This window comes from Eubalaena glacialis, chromosome 16, assembly GCF_028564815.1.
Source record: "Eubalaena glacialis isolate mEubGla1 chromosome 16, mEubGla1.1.hap2.+ XY, whole genome shotgun sequence".
Taxonomy (NCBI): domain Eukaryota; kingdom Metazoa; phylum Chordata; class Mammalia; order Artiodactyla; family Balaenidae; genus Eubalaena; species Eubalaena glacialis.
The window spans coordinates 65,465,912-65,485,417 of NC_083731.1; the positions used below are offsets into that span (position 1 = coordinate 65,465,912).

Below are 19,506 nucleotides of genomic sequence, written 5' to 3' on the forward strand. Positions count from 1 at the left end.
AGGCAACAACAACAAAAAGATAAATTAGACTTCATCAAAATTAAAAACTTTTGTGCATCAAAGGATACTATCAAGAGAGTGAGAAGACAACCCACAGAATGGGAGAAAACATTTGCAAATAATATATCTGAGAATGCCTTAATATGCAGAATATATGAAGAACTCTTACAGTTCAGCAACAAAAAGACAATGCAATTAAAACATAGGCAAGGAACTTGAAAAGGTATTTCTCCAAATAAGATATATAAATGGTAATAAGCACATGAAAAGATGCTCAATATCATTGGTCACTAGGGAAATGCAAATCAAAACCACGAGTTACTACTTCACACCCATTAGGATGGCTATTATAAAAAGCAAACCAAAATGAACACAGAAACAAAACAAAACAAAAAAACAGGAAATCACAAGTGTTGACAAGGATGTGGAGGAACTGGAACCCTCAGGCACTGCTAGTGGGAATGTAAAATGGTGTGGCTGCTATGGAAAACAGTTTAGCAGCTCCTCAAAAAGTTAAAGGTAGAATTACAATATGATTCAGCAATGCCACTCCAACATATATACCTAAAAGAAATGAAAGCAGGGACTCAAACAGATACTTGTACTCCAGTGTTCATAGTAGCATTATTCACAATAGCCAAAAGGTAGAAACAACCCAAGTGTTCATCAACATATGAATGGATAAACAAAAATATTATTCAGTCATAAAAAGGAATGAATGTGTGAGATATGCTATAACATGGATGAACCTTGAAAACATAATGCTAAGTAAAATAATCTAGAGACAAAAGGACAAAAAGTGTATGATTCCTTGTGACCACCTAGAGGGGTGGGATAGGGAGGGTGGGAGGGAGATGCAAGAGAGAGGAGATATGGGGATATATGTATATGTATAGCTGATTCACTTTGTTATACAGCAGAAACTAACACATCATTGTAAAGCAATTATACTCTAATAAAAATGTTTAAAAAAAAAAAGTGTATGATTCCATTACATGAGGTACCTAGAATAGACAAATTCATAGGGACAGAAAGTCACATAGTGGTTACCAGGGTCTACAGGGAGGCAGAGAATTTATTATTTAATGGTTATAGAGTTTCTATTTGGGAATATAAAAGAGTTCTAGAAATAGCTAGTGGTGATGGTTTCACAACATTGTGAATGTACTTAATGCCAGTGAGTTGTACACTAAAAAAAAATGATTAAAATGATAGAATGGATAAACAACAAGGTCCTACTGTATAGCACAGGGAACTATATTCAATATCCTGAGATAAACCATAATGGATAAGAATTTTAAAAAGAATGTATATATACATATAACTGAATCACTTTGCTGTGCAGAAGTTAACACAATATTGTAAAACAACTATACTTCAATTAAGAATAAATATTCAGTAAAAGAAAAAAAAGTAAAATTAAAAAAATGGTTAAAATGGTAAATTTCATGTTATGTACATTTTACCGCAATAAAAAAATAATCTATTTGGTGAATACCTAATTATCTCCCACTGATGCTGAAACCTATTTTGTTTAGATTTCCAAATTACTATTAAATGTACTGTGTGTGTGTACACATGCTTGTAAAATGGATCTCTCTTGAAAAACAGACCCTGGTATGTTGGGCACATCAGATATCCTAGAACACACTTTCAAAAATTCCAAATAATTATAGCTGCACTCCAATTAGATAGCTGTTTCAGTTATTTATCTACTTCAAAATTAACAGGTACAACTGAAGGAAGAATATCCACAAATTCTGCTGATGGTCCAAAAGTATACGTTTATAGTCCAAGTGCTAAAAATGAACTTCTTACCTGATACAGCATGATAGGTTCTATATTGTATCCTAAGGTATCTGCAAAGTTCTTAGCGATGACTGTTTTTCCACAACCCTACAAATGGAAACACAATCATTCAAGGGATAAGTCAAAACAACCAAAAGTCAGGAAACAGAACTTAGCAGTGAGGCTGCTATTCTTACTTTTCCTCCAATTAAACATATGTCCTTAACCATGTGAGACTGCATCATTTCAGCCAGTAGTTGTTTATGGCTTAAAGTTTGTATAAAACGGTCTGATGTGCAAGGTTGACTTAATGGCCTGGTCCCAGCTGGCACCTATAATTAAAGAGAGGTAAATATAATATGCACATGTTTTTCTCAAAAATAATAGTTAAATGAAAGCATACAACTGCCATTTAAAAGCCCCTACTAATTTCCTGCTCAATTCAATTATATACTGTTTTTGATATTTCAATAGAGCAACAATTATTTTCTCATTCACACATCTGATGATCGTTTTCATCAAACTTCCAAATCAATCATCCCTCTAAAATTAAAGCCCTATGCTGTCAGACATTTTCATATGAATCAAGTAATTTTCATACTATTTATAACTTATAATAACAATGCCACTGCTTGAGAATGAAGGTTTTTGCCCAAATTTCAGTTATAAGTACAGAATTTAAAATCAGTCTACTGGGATTCTTCAAAATCACCAAAGATCTCCTGATTTCTAAACTGTCCACAAATCTTTTTCCACTCTTATTTTAGTTTGCCACTCAGAAGCATCTGTTCTTAAAATCTCCTCCCATCCTTCACACCTACTTCCTTTTATTTCCTATCTCCTCCTTATTAAAGTCTCCTGGATTTCCATGCCCTGCTGGGGACTCCGGACTTGATCATACTGTAGACAACACAAACCCTAAAGAATTACAAGTTTGGAAGTGACAAGATCAGATTTGTTTTTAAGAAAGATCATCCTGGTGGTAACATAGAAGGTTAACTTGAAGGGTCGGGAGGCAATGATGTTAGAAAGCCATTACCAAAGGGAAGCAAATAATGAAAGCTCGCTCACATCTCATGTCCCTGGACATTCTGTTCAAACTGCCTGAAATGTCCTATCACCTTTCAACTCCTGGGCCACTGGAAAACTCCTGTGTCATAAGACGTAGCTCAAGCCCCATCTCCTCTCCGAAACTTTCTCTACTCCTTCTCCTGACTCCTGGTGTTACTTCCGTCTCTACATCTCCGTAGCCGTTCCAATGCAGTTCTTACTCATCTGCCTCTATCCTAGACCATCAGCTGTGAGGTCACTCATCTGAAGGAGACAGAAGAGTGTCGTGTGGAGTGTGCTGTCTAGAAGGCCCAGCTGTGCCATTTGGTAGCTGGTGACCATGGGTGAATTGATTACCCTCTTCACATCTGTTTTCTAATCTATAAAATGGAGATAATATAAGTTATCTCCGGGGTTACTGGGGGATTTAAATGGCATAATATATGTGAAGAGAAAACTACAGTAGCTAGTACACCTCAGGCACTAAGTGGATTTTAATACAGAGCCTAGCTCATGGTAGGCATAATCAATGTTTCCTCTGATCATTGAGTAAATATAGTCACCTGAATAAGTATTACTAATATCACGTTCAAACAAACAAAAAAGCCTATCATGAATGCTTGCTCTGTCGTAACATAAGGCAAGCATTTATTCTTTCCTACATTCACTTAAAATCTAATCGTCAGCATTTTTCAGGCTGTGTTTCCTAGTGTCAGCTTCCTATCACTTCTTAGGGTTCTTAGGATCCTCAAGGGAAGGGTTAGAAAAAAGGGAGGCAGAGCAAGCTGTTGGAGCTCTATGACCAAATATCGTTCCCCTCCTCTAAAAACTGGTCAACTACAAGTGCTCCTCTTTTAACTGTTTCATGTAGCTGACAAAGATTTGATGTGAAAAGATAGTTGCTAAAATATGTTTGAAAACAATGACTATTTCTTGCCAAGGACTCAGAACACAAAATGCTTTCATTAATAAACACTTTATTTGATTTTCCCAGAGGCTGACTTTGGTTTTTGATGACAAGCTATCCCTATGTTTCTCCTGAACGTTTCCAGTTTACAAACATACATGACTCTGGATATATAGATATACAGATACACGTATATAGATGTGATGCTATGGAACCAAAGAAGATTTATAAGGGAATCATAAACCCAATTTAGGTCATAAAAATGGACAGAACAAGGCACATCTTAGAAAGTACAAACCTTGATTCATTCATTACCTTAATGGTCACCTCTTTTTCTGCAATCCGGATGGTCACAGAAGCTTGGAAGACATGGTTTTCAGTCATCTTCTCCACTCTCACAACCTCTTCAGGAAGCACAGAGCTTCTTGAATCTTGGAGTTCAAAGCGCTGTAAAATTACCAGAAAGACATGTAATTTACTTTTTATTTTAGTATTAATGTTGGATATCTGGAAGGTTCCATCTTAATTAGAACTGAAACCCACTCTATGTTATAAAAATAAAGGTAAAAAAATTAATGAGACTTTTTTCCCCTATTTTTACAGATACCATTCATTCTACTTAAGCTAATTACTAAGGTGATATGAAAATAGTCCCTAAAATTTACTAAATGACAAGAAATGGAATCGCTGAGTTCCTGATCTGGTAGAAGTTTGCAGCCTACAATGCTTGATAATTGAAGGTTCCCGCTTCCTAGAAAAGGATGATGAGACTATTGAAAACATGCTAAAGGAAATTAAAATAAGGCCTATATCAGTTGATTTCTTAAATCAACCTAAGTTAATAGCTACCTGGACACCAGTCTGCTGATTGCTTGTGTGGTTAGTTTAACTTATTACAATAAAGTATAACAATCAGTCTTCCACAGTATCTGGCACAGTGCCTTCTACAGTGTAGGTTCTCAATATTTGTCAAACTGGATTTAAAAGGCCCAGACCATTGATTCTTTCTCCATGTAGGCCAATGATCAATGTTCTAACACTAGGTTACACCCCCTAATCCCAGCTCGTTATATAAAAAATGCACACAGAGAACACAAATAAGTATATGAAAAATGAGGATACTAATTGAAAATTAATTAAATCCTATGCCCTACTCAGAGCAGCATGTTCAATATGAAGAGCTTAACTCATTTTTAGTGTTAAACAGGCAGAAATTATTCCCCCCAAATCCTACAATACTTTTAGAACATTATCACTATAGTGAAAGAGTTGAAACTCAATGAAAGAACAGAGTACTGCTTATTCAGCAGAATGACTCAACTCTAGAAAATATATTTTGGGGAAGAAAATTATTTTCAACTTCAACACCGTAAACATAACAGCCCAGATCATGTCTTCATTGCAGTGTCTTAAGTACTCAAGACAATCATTCCTCTTCCCATGCCTAAGAAAAATTGTTTATTTGTGCTACCATAAAAAACATAAGTTTTATACTTTACACAATTTATATATGCAAACTCCCATGGTGTCACACAATGTGGTAGGAATTGCTTCCATGTTGTAGACAAATAACAATCATTGACACCATAATTTCATGCCAAAAAAAAAAATAAAAGGGTACACTGTATTTTAAGGAGGTTCAACTGGAAAGGAGTAAAGCCTTAGCCAAGTAATTAAATTCATTGGAATTTAGAACCTAGACCCATTAAATTCTAAGAAAATATATATATGAGCTTAAAGGTATGTTTTCACTCCAGCCATAGCAACGTCAGTTTAACTTTGATATAGGGTTAATGTCAGAGCATTTATATTCCAGAAATGAACACTAATGCCTTGAACCACACTTGCTGTACTGGTTATGTCCTTATAAATAATTCAAACTAAAATATTTCAGTAGAATAAAAATAGTAGGCTAGAATACACTAAAATAGGAAAAGAACTCAAGTTGCAAGGTGAGTTACCATTTGTTGGCATAGGAAATTTAAAGACTCTTAATCAAAAAGGAAATTGAGGAGTAAAACAGATATATAATTCTTCACAAAATTAAGGCAAGAAAAGACAATCATTTTTTCTTCTCTTACGTAAGTAGTAAAATTCTCCTTTTTCCTTTTTTTTTTAAAACTCTACAATCAGATTTGAAATAATTCCTGTTTGTAATATGGATCCTCAATCAGTGCTCTATGTTCCCCTTAATTATAAAGGTCAAAATAAAGGCCAAACAAAATGAAGCAGCACTGACTACTTTCTTTGGAAAACTCAACTCTTTAAAGGTATTCTATAACTTTATAGAATTTGTATGACTAATTTTGAAATTAGAGACCAGAAAGGCATCAAAGTGTTTTCTTAGTAAAAATGAAGACCTTTGTTCATAACGGACTTATCTAGACACTGAATACCTTCTCCTGGTTGTGTCACAAAACTTTACATTGCTTCATTTTATCAGAACCCTGACATTTTCTTCTACCCTATGTACCCTTGTTCCCAAGGCAGTGGACTTTGTGCTGATGGGCATCTAGGGAGCTCATCTGTAATCACAGCCTCTTTTCTTAAACACTAGGTACTCTATTTCAATGACCAATGCCAAAGTAGCTCAGATGTTAATTAAATCAAAGATGAGTTCTAGTTCTGTTTTTCAGAGCCTGGAATAAATCTTAGAGTGAACTATACAGTCAGACTGGTAGTTTCCTAACTCCTTGAGCATAGGAATTAATTTCCCCATTTCCAAATGGTTCTTCATTATCTCCTTAACATCTTTCCACCTTCTCCTCTTTCCCCTCCCTCTCCCTCACCCCTTCTCACACACACAGCAAACCCCTTTCTTCCCTTCCATCAGTGGCTGCTATTTCACTGTCCCTAGCCCTGCTTCTATTCTTTGCTGTCTCTTCTACTTTCCTTTGGCTCTTTATTGACCATTACTTTCCCCTTGCTTCTTTATGTTTTTCTTTTAGATTCTGCCCCTAACTATACTTTTTAGCATTTATGAGGAAAGGCTTTTTGTTAGTTTTATTTTGTTATTATTATTATTGACATCACCAATCAATGAAAATACTGTTTCTTGGGTTGGCTGATATATGAAATAAAATCCCATTGAAGTAACTAGAATCTATTGTTTCACTCTTCTGAGCCCTTCTCACTATTATTAGCTGCATAGAGAGTACTTCTGTACTCCCAAAGACCCTGTGTATTCTTTGGGATAAGGGAGAAACTAACACCATTCCATATGTCAAATTCTGGCCTCCAGAAAATGAAGGGCCTATACACAAGACCACACAGCTTAGTGTTCACATTCTACCTACTCCTTAGAAATCTATACACCTTGACCCAAACTGTATAAGAAAAACAAAAACAGTCTTTCATAAAAAGGAATTATTTGGGGTGAGTCAATGACTCTCTACCAAGGGTCCGCTTGAAGTGGCTCCCACTGGCCAAAACCTGGGATAATTTTAGCATCAAAATAAATGACGATAGTAATCAATTATAACCCACTGAATAAAATCGGGATCCATAAGTGCATATTGATATAAATGAATAAATAAATACATGGAGGAGAAGAAAAAGCTCTTCCTTAGTGTAGAATGCCTACTAATAAATGCAGAAGGAATGTTTATGCCCCATTACTGACATGACAATGCCTCCACATGTGGAAAAGAAGAGAAGACAAGGGAAAGAAAGAAAGCTGGAGAAAGAAAAGTAGGAAAGAAGGGTAAGAGAGAGATGAGAAGAAGGGAAAAGAAGGGACAAGAAGAGAAAATGGGAAAGGTAAGGAAAGAAAGTGAAGCAGATACATACTTTTTTTTTTTTTAACATCGTTATTGGAGTATAATTGCTCTACAATGGTGTGTTAGCTTCTGCTTTATAACAAAGTGAATCAGCTATACACATACATATATCCTCATCAGATACTGACTTTTAAAACAACTTCCACAGCCATCTTCCCTTCATGTCCTAGTAAAACAGTGTACGGGTAAAGCCACCGGATTGCATGTTCGATTGACATCATAGGAAAGGAATCCTATTTAGGAGGAAAAATACATAGGAATGAAGAACACCTAAAATAATCACAGAAAATTTAACCAAAATGTGCATATGACATTGAAATTGCATTATAAACAATACCCAATAAGTTTCTCATGTTTTCCAGCAGTCTACAAAAGCAAATATTCATTGTTTCCTCTTCCTGTTCCACACCCTTTCCCTTGGTAAACTCACCCACTCTCATCTTTCAGCTGCCGTGTATGTGTTGATGGCTCCCATGTCTCTGTCTCCAGTCCTGACCTTTTTCTTGAGCTCTAGACCTAAACTCTCAATTGCCCATTAGATGTGACTCTATGGATATCCCATAGACTCCCATTCAGCATGTCTGAAACTACATGTCTGAACACGTTTCCCTATCCTACTCATTGCAAAGTACCTTCTCTTTTTCCTCTACTCCTAATCTGAGTTAATCTCATCCACATACTCCTAGCTTCACTGTTATAACTACAAAGTTAGAAAGTGTTCATTATCCTCAAATCCTTCCCCCCAAATTGCTTTCCCAATTCGGTTTACCCTACTTTAAACAGTCTACTAACAAGGACAACTAGGGAAATATCAATATGGACTGTCTATTAGATGACATTACAGAATTATTGTTAACACGCTGAGGGGTGTGATAACAGTGTTCTGGTTATGTAGAAGAATGTTCTAATTCTTAGAAGTTGCATACTGAAGTACTTAAGAATACTGACTACAATTTACTTTCAGAATTGTTTAGAAAAAAAAGAGAAAGTGCAAACAAAAGTGGCAATATGCTAAAAGTTGGTGATTCTAGTTAAAGGGATTATGGATTTACGTTTTGCTACTTTTGAACTTTTTCTTAGATCTGAGAATTGTCAAAGTAAAAAGTTCCAAGGAAAAAACAAAAAGAATGAAAAGTAGAAGATGTGATAAATAGGAGGAAAAATGCTGTTCCAGATGTATAGAACAGTGTAAACAATACCTGGGAAACCTAACTCACTGACCCTCAGGAAACGTAAAATAAAAAGCAACAAGAGATTAAAAATAAGTCTCTTGTCTAAGTGGTGTCACTACTACCTTGGATTATGCTCTCCTTAGCAGAGTCTCCTACGTGTTCCCTGTGCATCCACGCTCCCACCACCTCACCTCGCTGCCAGCAGAGGTGTCTTCCTCCAACATATATCTGATTGCCACACATCCCATCTACTTAATAATGTCTAATGGGCCACTTCTTCCACACCAGAAAATCCAGCCAACTTCACTCACCATGCAACACACTTCACAATAAGGTCCTAACCTTTCTCTTCGGCACACATGCTGGCTCCAGTGATACAATTTATTATCATTCTCCGAAAAACACACCAGGCCCTTTTGTGATTTAACACCTTTGGCCCATGCTGTTCCCTCTGCCTGGGGAACACTCCAGACACTACTGTCATGACCTTCGTGAAACTGTGGTGGACAACGTCTGTTTTCCACCAAATCCCCTCACCCATTTTCCTCCTTCATGTGCCTCCCAGCTTTCCCTTCCAACAGCCAGCTGCTGCAGGTCTTTCAAAGAAAACTGCCCTTGAGCTCCTGGAGCCAGCTTGGCTCCCAGAGTGGGAGAGCAGCTAGTGCCTGGGAACGTGTGCCCCCTGGGATGATTACTAACCAGTGAGACTGATGGTGCTGAGTGTGAAAGTCCCAGCTCCCCTGCCTCAGGTTGGGGCGAGTCTGAGGCATGACTTACACTGCCGCAGACCTCTGCATGATCAGGTAGAAGTCCTGCTTCCCTCTGTGGAACTTTCACCTGAGCTGCATGTCTACCTTCCCCCGTCCAAGGCTGTAAGCTCTTTAAGGACTCAGAACACATCACTGGTCTCTGCACAGTTTCCTGGGCTGCACAGCAAATTAATCTCAGGCCTTGCAATATTTATAGAAGAGTATAACAAGGCAAATGGAAATGATTAATCTCCAAGGGTTAACTTTTAAGTTTTCTTCGTCACATTTGGGTATACCAGTCATTAATTTATTTTATACATACCAGGATTTGAACTGCAGCTGGTAAACTATCTAAAGGAAAATCTGGAAGTCCAAGAGTAGAAGATTCTTGGGAACAGAGAGTGGTGGCAAAGGATAAGAGTTGAGAAATTCTAGGGGAAAACAAGAAGTGATATTAAATTTTATTCTAATAGTTATAATACATAAAATCTGTTAAATATAAAATAGCTGGGCCAATTTAATTAATCGAAAAAGTTGACATCCACTATTTAATTCTTAGGGAATATTTCCATATTATAATATTCCATTTCAAACTCAGAAGCTGATTAGGTTCACAGATGTATTTCTTAAATTTGTCCCAATATGTGAGGTTTTTCATAACCTGGCCCAAAACTACTCTGCCAGGGGCACCTCCCACCTTTCTCAATCTAAATCCAAACTCCAGCTTCCGGGAGCTTTTCATAGACCCAAGTATAAGGCATATACTCTCATGGCATGCTTTAAAAACTTTTTCTTAGAATTCCTTAATTCCATTCTCTATCAGGCAAAAGCCTACTCATTCTTTAGGACCCATCTCAAATGCCAATGCCTTTGTGAAGCCCTTATAAAGTCTCAACCACAACATCCCCCAATACTCTGAAATTATGGCCCTTACCACACTGTGTTAAAGTAAGGTATTTATACACATATCTGTAAACTCTACTAGATCTTGAGTTTCTTGCCATCAAAGATCATGTCTTATTAACTTTATCATTAGCTGGTTCCATAGCTACTGAAAAATTCTTCAAACAGTTGTTGAATGAATGAATGAATCAGTTGATCAATGAATGGGCAAAACAAATTCAATGTTAAGTGTCCATATATATATCTGAAATACTTACTTCTCAGCAGAAACATTGGCTCCAACTGAATACAACAGTTTAAGTTGGTCCTAAAATAACATAAAACATATCAAATTGATTAATAAGGAATGTAACAGATTAAATGCAAATGTTTGACAGACATAATTCAACCTTTTAATTAAACAGACACTATGCAATTAATAGCAAAAAATCATTTCTTGATACATGTCATTTCTAAAAGAAGAGTTGGTCTTTTTAAAAAATCTTTCAGACAAATAATACCACAATAACTTTTCTTTCTAATTTCCAGAGATTTTCTTTACCTTTATATCCATTTTTCTTTCCATCAACTACTGAGGGGGACATCTACAAACATAGTAACATTTTTATAGTAATTGAATTTATTATAAACAGGAAAACTATTTAAAAAATAAATTATCCTTAAGGGAAGAGGGGTAAGATGGAAGAGGGGATTAAGAGATACAAGCTACTATGTATAAAATAAGCTACAAGCACAGGGAATGTAGCCAATATTTTAGAATAACTTTAAATGAAGTATAATCTATGAAAATATCGAATCACTATGTTGAACACCTGAAACTAATATTGTAAATCAACTATACTTCAATTAAAAATAAATAAAAATTTAAAAATAAAATAAATTATCCTTGTTCCTACTTACCTGGAAGGGTAGATAATAAATATCTCTGGCTTGAAATCGAGACCGGAGCGGGGGATCTAATGGATTCCCAGAGTACCTAGGTACTGGCAAGCCCAAGGCGATCACTCGGAAATCTTCACTAACTCGGACAATCTTCCAAGCATCCAATTCTGTTTTGGTATGATCCTAAAAGAGTAAGAAATCAAAAATTACAGCATAATGGTAGAGATCACAACTGCAAGAGCCAGGCTAAGGAATTTATGTCCTGACTGCTGGGTAAACTGTATTTGAGAATGCTCTCGAAGCCAAACTGTCAAGGAAGGGAGCAAAGTGGAATCAGGAACAGGATACCAGGGAAGGCTCACAAAATGAAGACTGGTGTTTGAAAGGAGAAGCATCCAGGAACAAAGGTGATGTGGGTCAGATCTCTAAACCCTAGTCAATAACACAAAGGAACAGTCGGAAGAGCAAGGAAAATAAACTGGTTCAAGCTAGAAGTCATAAAATGGTAGTTCTAGAGGGGTAGACCACCAGCAGAGCAGAGACTGCCCAGGGACCTTCAATAAATAACTATGTTTATGGATATATTTCTACCAAGGTATATTAATAATAATAAGTAACATTCTTTGAAAACTTAATACATGATAAGCACTTTCCATGAATTTTTCTCATTTAATTTTCACCAGAATCCAAACAGACATTTAATTCCTTTTCATGGATGAATAAACTGACGTTCAAAGGAGTTACATAACTTGCCCACATTCCTGCAACTACCATATGGTGGAGCTGAGACCGGAAACAGCGTAGATTCTGGAGTCACAAATCCTGGCTCTAGTGCTTGGTGCACATTCTAGCTAAGTGACCAAAAACTTGTTATCATACCCTCTGAGCCTCAATTTTCTCATGTATAAAGTGGAAATAATATCACTGATATTACTATGGCTGTTATGAAAGTTAAACGTGATAATGCGTGTGAAATGAAAGTAACTGGTCCACAGCAGTCACCTGTTAAATGTCATACCTTCCTTCTCTGCCTGACCCTTCCAATGGCTCTTCACTGTTCTTCAGCCTTTGAAGAGCCCCCCAGTCCCTTGCTGTTGTCCTCTTTATACCCTCTTGTGTCACGGCATCTAAAGACTTCATTGCACTTATTCATTAATTCAACAAATAGTCATTGAGCACCTACTATGTGCCAGGCATTGTTCTAAAGTTTGAGATAACAACAATGACAAAATTCCTGGCCTAGTGAAAGTATGATCTAGTAGAGGGAGGCAGACAATGAGCTAAAAACATAAGTAAATAAATCATGTGGGATACTAGAAGACTCTGTGGAAAAATATAGAGCAGAGTAAAGGAGTCTGGGGGCAGAGGGCACATTGAAGTATTTAATAAAAGGGTGAGGGCAGCCTTCATTGGTAATACAGGCAGACCTTGGAGATACTGCAGGTTCGGTTTCAGACCACCACAATAAAACACATATCGCAATAAAGTGAGTCACAAAAATTTTTTGGTTTTCCAGTTCGTACAAAAGTTACATTTACACTACACTGTAGTCTATTAGGTATGCAATAGCGTTACGTCTAAAACATGCACATACCTTAATTAAAAAATATTTTATTGCTAAAAAATGCTAACCATCTTCTGAGCCTTCAGTGAACAGTCAGCTTTGCGCTGGTAGAGGATCTTGCCTCGGTGTTGGTGGCTGCTGACTGATGAGGATGGTGGCTGCTGAAGGCTGGGATGGCCGTGGCAGTTCCCTAAAATAAGGCCAGTGAAGCTCGCTGCATCAATTGACTCTCTGTAGCAGGCACTGCTGTTTGATAGTATTTGACCCACAGTAGAACTTCCTTCAAAATTGGAGTCAATCCTCTCGAACCCTGCTTCTGCTTTATCAACTAAGTTTATGTTCTAAATTCTAAATCATATGTTGTCATTTTAACAACCTTCACAGCATCTTCATCAGGAGCAGACTCCATCTCAAGAAACCATTTTCTTTGCTCATCCATAGCAAGCAACTCCTCATCTGTTAAAGTTTTATCATGAGATTGCAGCAGTTCAGTCACATCTTTAGGCTCCACTTCTAATTCTAGTTTTCTTGCTATTTCTGTCACCTCTGCAGTTACCTCTTCCACTGAACTCTTGAACGTCTCAAAGTCATCCATGAGAGTTGGAGTCAACTTCTTCCAAACTCCTGTTAACGTTGATATTTTGATCTCTTCCTATGAATCATAAATGTCCTTAATGGCATCTACAATAGCAAATCCTTTCCAGAAGGTTTTCAGTTTAGTTTGCCCAGATATGTCAGAGGAATTACTATGGCAGCTATACCCTTACAAAATGTATTGCTTAAATAATAAGACTTGAAAGTCGAAATTACTCCTTGATCCATGGACTGTAGAATGAATGTTGTGTTAGTAGGCATGAAAACAACGTGAATTTCATTGTACATCTCCATCAGAGCTCTTGGGTGACCAGACGCATTGTCAATGAACAGTAATATTTTGAAAGGAATTTTTTTTCTGAGCAGTAGGTCTCAACAGTGAGCTTAACAATAAACCATGCTGTAAACAGATGTGCTATCATCCAGGCTTTGTTGTTCCATTTATAGAGCACAGGCAGAGTAGATGTAACATAATTCTTAAAGGCCCTAGGATTTTCAGAATGGTAAATGAACATTAGCTTCAACTTAAAGTCACCAGCTGCATTAGCCCCTAACAAGAGAAGTCAGCCTGTCCTTTGAAGCTCTGAAGACAGACATCGACTTCTCTCTAGCTATGAAAGTCCTAGATGGCATCTTCTTCCAATAAAAGGCTGTTTCATCTACACAGAAACTCTGATGTTTGGTGTAGCCACCTTCATTAATTATCTTAGCTAAATCTTATGGATAACTTGCTACAGCTTTTACATAAGCACTTGCTGCTTCACTTTGCACTTTTATGTTATGGACACAGCTTCTTTCCTTAAACCTCATCAACCAACCTCTGCTAACTTCAAATTTTTCTTCTGCAGTTTCCTCACCTCTCTCAGCCTTCAAAGAATTGAAGAGAGTTAGGACCTTCCTCTGGATTAGGCTTTGGCTTAAGGGAATGTTGTGGCTGGTGTGATCTTCTATCCAGACCACTAAAATTTTCTTCAGCAATAAGGCTGTTTCTCTTTCTTACCATTTGTGTGTTCACTGGAGTAACACTTCTACTTTCCTGCATGAACTTTTCCTTTGCATTCACAACTTGGCTAACTGGCGCAAGAGGCCTAGCTTTTGGCCTGTCTCAGCTTTCAACATGCCTTCCTCATTAAGCTTAATCACTTCTAGCTTTTGATTTAAAGTGAGAGACAAGTGACTTTTCCTTTCACTTGAATACTTAGAGGCCACTGTAGGATTATAAATTGCCCTAATTTCAATATTGTTGTGTCTCAGGGAATAGGGAGGCCCAAGAAGAGGGACACAGAGTGGGGAATGAACAGCTGATCAGTGGAGCTGTCAGAACACACATTTATTTGATGAAGTTCACCATCTTATATGGGTGTGGTTCAAGGAGCCCCAAAACAACTGCAATAGTAACGTCAAAGATCAGTGATCACAGATCACCATAACAAATATAATAACAATGAAAAAGTTTGAAATATTGTTACAATTACCAAACTGCAACACAGAGACATGAAGTAAGCAAATGCTGTTAGAAAAATGGTGCCCATTGATTTGTTTGATGCAGGGTTGCCACAAACCTTCAATTCGTAAATAATGCCATATCTGCAAAGCACACTAGCGTGAAGTGCAATGTAACAAGGTATGCCTGTATTACATTTGAGCAAAGACTTGAAAGGGGTAGAGGAATAAGCCAGGCAGATATCTGGGAGACAACCATTCCAGAAGAGCAAAGTGCCTGTGCAAAGCACTGATAAGATAGGATAATGCATATCCAGCAGTTTATGGTACAATAAAAAGAATACTAGCAGCTGGAGTGGAATGAAAAAGGAGAAGGATAGAAGGAGATAAGGCCAAAGAGGCAGTAATGGCCCAGATCACCCAAGACCCTGTATTCCATTGTGAGGATTTTAGATTATATTCTGAGTAGAGCAGGAAGGCATTAGAGGTTTATAGCAGAGGAATGACCTGTTCTGCCTTGTGTTTTAAAGCGATCACTAACTGCCCTGGGGGAGCCAGGATGGAAGCAGGGGTTCCAGTTGCAAAGCTCTTACAAACAACTCAGGCAGGCGATGCTGGTAGCTGGGACCTTCAGGGTATCTTTAAATATTTTACTCATTTCTGTCAGTATCTACTGGGCTTTGAGCTTCTTGAACCCAACAAGTGGACTTCATTCAGCTTTGTCTTCCTGGTGCCCAGCACAGTCTAGAAGCTATTAGGCTTGTTGAGAGAAAGAAGAGAAGGGAAAAAGAAGATAGAAAGGGAAGAAGAATTAAAAGGAGAAAAAAGAGAAAGAAAGAATAGTTATTAGATAGGCAAACAGAAGTAAAAATCTGGAAGGTCTTCTAACGTGATGTGGAAAACAGAAGAGCCATACAAAACTGCAAACGCATGACTGACTTCAGGCAGTTGCCCAAGATATGCACCACCTGAACATTTGTCATTCTGACACAATCATGTCTTATACAACAAGTGGCCAACCCACAGCTCAACAGCTAAGACAAAGCAGTCAAATTTTTCTTTTCTTACTTGGAGAAGTTTGTCGTAACGCTCGGCAGACATCAGGAAGCGTCCATCTTCAAGCTGCATCTCCCTATTTTCCAGCAAGTTGTTCAAAACAGGAAGGACATTCCTCTCCGCCTTTTCCAAGCCTTCCAAAACGAGAGTTCTACCTTCTGTGGCTGCACGAACTGCACACTATTTCCAAGAAACAAAAGCAATATGAGACTATCAAACACAGCAGAGCATGGCCTGATTTTACTTGTAATGCAAATTAAACTGTGGTTCTTATTATAGGGACCGGGAGTCAGGAAAGCTGGGTTCTAGATCGTGGTTTTGCTTTTCCTGCCAATATGATATTAAGCAAGTGATTTTCTCTCTTTAGGCCTACTTTCCCATTTGTAAAATGAAGCGATTAGAACAGGTGGTCTCTATGGCTCCTTTCAGCTGTAAATTTTACTTTAAAAAAATTTTTTTAACATCTTTATTGGAGTATAATTGCTTTACAATGGTGTGCTAGTTTCTGCTTTATAACAAAGTGAATCAGCTATACATATACATATATCCCCATATCTCCTCCCTCTTGCGTCTCCCTCCCACCCTCCCTATCCCACCCCTCTAGGTGGTCACAAAGCACCCAGCTGATCTCCCTGTGCCATGCGGCTACTTCCCATTTCAGCTGTAACATTTTAGATATATCCCCAATGAAACAGAAAACAGAGCTATCTTTGGATCAGTAATGCAATTAAGGAAGCAGATTCCTTAACTATTGATAGAAACGAGAAATGAAGATTACAATCTGCCCTACCAAGATTTTTGTGAGGATCAGATAAACTAGGTGAGAACACGTGCAGACTGTGAGGTTTTATTTAATTTATTTATTTATTTTTAATTTTTTTTAAATTTCAGCTTTATTGAGGTATAATTGACATATAAATTTATAAGTTATTTGATTATAACACAGTATTATTAACTATAACCCCATGCTGTACGTTAGATCCCGAGAATTTATTCATCAAATAACTGGAAGTTTGTACCCTTTGAGCAACATGTCCCCACATCCCCCATTCCCCAGTCCCTGGTAACCACCACTCTAGTCTCTGTTTTCATGAGTTTGGCTGTTTTAGATTCTACATATAAGTGATATCATATGGTATTTGTTTTTTTTTTTAAATAGAGAAATGCAAATCAAAACTACAATGAGATATCACCTCACCCACTCAGAATGCCCATATCATCACAACATCTACAAACAATAAATGCTGGAGAGGGTGTGGAGAAAAGGGAACCCTCTTGTACAGTTGGTGGAAATGTAAATTGATACAGCCACTATGGAGAACAGTATGGAGGTTCCCTAAAACACTAAAAATAGAACTACCATGTGACCCAGCAATCCCACTACTGGGCATATACCTAGAGAAAACCATAATTCAAAGAGACACATGCACCCCAATGTTCACGGCAGCACTATTTATAATAGCCAGGACATGGAAACCACCAAAATGTCCATCAACAGAGGAATGGATAAAGAAGATATGGGTCAGAGGACCCCCAGGATGGCGGAGGAGTAAGATATGGAGATCACCTTCCTCCCCACAAATACATCAAAAATACATCTACGTGTGGAACAACTCCTACAGAACACCTATTGGACGCTGGCAGAAGACCTCAGACCTCCCAAAAGGCAAGAAACTCCCCACGTACCTGGGTAGGGCAAAAGAAAAAAGAAAAAACAGAGACAAAAGAATAGGGACGGGGGACTTCCCTGGTGGCGCAGTGGTTGAGAATCTGCCTGCTAATGCAGGGGACACGGGTTCGAGCCCTGGTCTGGGAAGATCCCACATGCCGCGGAGCAACTAGGCCCGTGAGCCACAACTGCTGAGCCTGTGCGTCTGGAGCCTGCGCTCCGTAATGAGAGGCCGCAATAGTGAGAAGCCCGCGCACCGCGATGAAGAGTGGCCCCCGCTTGCCACAACTAGAGAAGGCCCTAGCACAGAAACGAAGACCCAACACAGCCAAAAATAAATAAATAAATAAGTAAATTTAAAAAATAATAATAATAATAATAAAAAAAAAGAATAGGGACGGGACCTGCACCAGTGGGAGGGAGCTGTGAAGGAGGAAAGGTTTCCACACACTAGGAAGCCCGTTCACTGGCAGAGGCGGGAGCTGGGTGGGGGGGTAAGCTTCGGAGCCATGGAGGAGAGCGCAGCAACAGGGGTGCAGAGGGCAAAGCGAACAGATTCCCGCACAGAGGATTGTGGCCAACCAGCACTCACCAGCCCGAGAGGCTTGTCTGCTCACCCGCCGGGACAGGTGTGGGCTGGGAGCTGAGGCTCGGGCTTCGGAGGTCAGATCCCAGGGAGAGGACTGGGGTTGGCTGCGTGAGTACAGCCTGAAGGGGCTAGTGTGCCACAGCTAGCCGGGAGGGAGTCCAGGAAAAACTCTGGAGCTGCCTAAGAGTCGAGAGACCATTGTTTCAGGGTGCGTGAGAAGAGGGGATTCAGAACACCGCCTAAATGAGCTTCAGAGAAGGGCACGAGCCACAGCTATCAGTGCGGACACCAGAGACGGGCATGAGACGCTAACACTGCTGCTGCAGCCACCAAGAATCCTGCGTGCAAGCACAGGTCACTATCCACTCCTCCCCTCCCAGGAGTCTGTGCAGCCCGCCACTGCCAGGGTCCCGTGATCCAGCGACAAGTTCCCGGAAAGAACACAGAGCACGCCTCAGGCTGCTGCAAGGTCACGCTGGGCTCTGCCACCGCAGGCAGACCCTGCATTCCGTACCCCTCCTTGAGTGAGGTAGAGCCCCCTAATCAGCCGCTCCTTTAACCCCCTCCTGTCTGGGCGAACAACAGACACCAGAGGGCAACCTACACGCAGAAGCAGGGCCAAATCCAAACCTGAACCCCAGGAGCTATGCGAACAAGAGAAAGGGAAATTTCTCCATGCAGCCCCAGGAGCAGAGGATGAAATCTTCACAATCAACTTGATGTACCCTGCATCTGTGGAATACCTGAACAGACAATGAATCATCCCAAAATTGAGGCAGTGGACTTTGGGAGCAAGTGTAGACTTGGGGTTTGCTGTATGCAACTGAATAGTTTATGATTTTTATGTTTATCTTAGTTTTAGTGCTTGCTATCATTGGTGGATTTGTTTGGTTGATCTCTTCTTTTTTTTATTTTAATAATTTTTTAAATTTTTTACTTTAATAACTTTATATTATTTTTTTCTTTCTTGCTTTTTTTTCTCTCTTTTCTTCTGAGCCGTGTGGCTGACAGGGTCTTGGTACTCTGGCCTGGTGTCAGGCCTGAGCCTCTGAGGTGGGAGAGCCAAGTTCAGGACATTGGACCACCAGAGACCTCCCAGCCACACATAATATCAATCGGCAAGAGCTCTCCCAGAGATCTCCATCTCAATGCTAAGACCCAGCTCCACTCAATAACCAGCAAGCTCCAGTGCTGGACACCACATGCCAAACAACTAGCAAGACAGGAACACAACCCCACCCATTAGTAGAGAGGCTGCCTAAAATCATACAAAGTTCACACACACCAAAACACACCACCGGACGCGGGCCTGCCCAGCAGAAAGACAGGATCCAGCCTCATCCACCAGAACACAGGCACCA

General features: G+C 39.0%; 1 protein-coding gene across 7 annotated transcripts in view; it reads right to left on the reverse strand.

Moving 5' to 3' along the window:
* Window positions 1–19,506, reverse strand: part of VWA8 (von Willebrand factor A domain containing 8) — a 364,541-nt gene that overhangs the window by 281,438 nt on the left and 63,597 nt on the right. For all 7 annotated transcript variants that reach the window (XM_061170620.1, XM_061170619.1, XM_061170622.1 and 4 more), the window contains 8 exons: window positions 15,900–16,067; window positions 11,249–11,413; window positions 10,606–10,655; window positions 9,768–9,876; window positions 7,653–7,757; window positions 4,061–4,192; window positions 1,986–2,120; window positions 1,819–1,896 (listed from right to left, as the gene is read on the reverse strand). In XM_061170620.1, coding sequence (XP_061026603.1) covers window positions 1,819–1,896; window positions 1,986–2,120; window positions 4,061–4,192; window positions 7,653–7,757; window positions 9,768–9,876; window positions 10,606–10,655; window positions 11,249–11,413; window positions 15,900–16,067 — 942 coding nt within the window. The remainder of the gene's footprint in view (window positions 1–1,818; window positions 1,897–1,985; window positions 2,121–4,060; window positions 4,193–7,652; window positions 7,758–9,767; window positions 9,877–10,605; window positions 10,656–11,248; window positions 11,414–15,899; window positions 16,068–19,506) is intronic.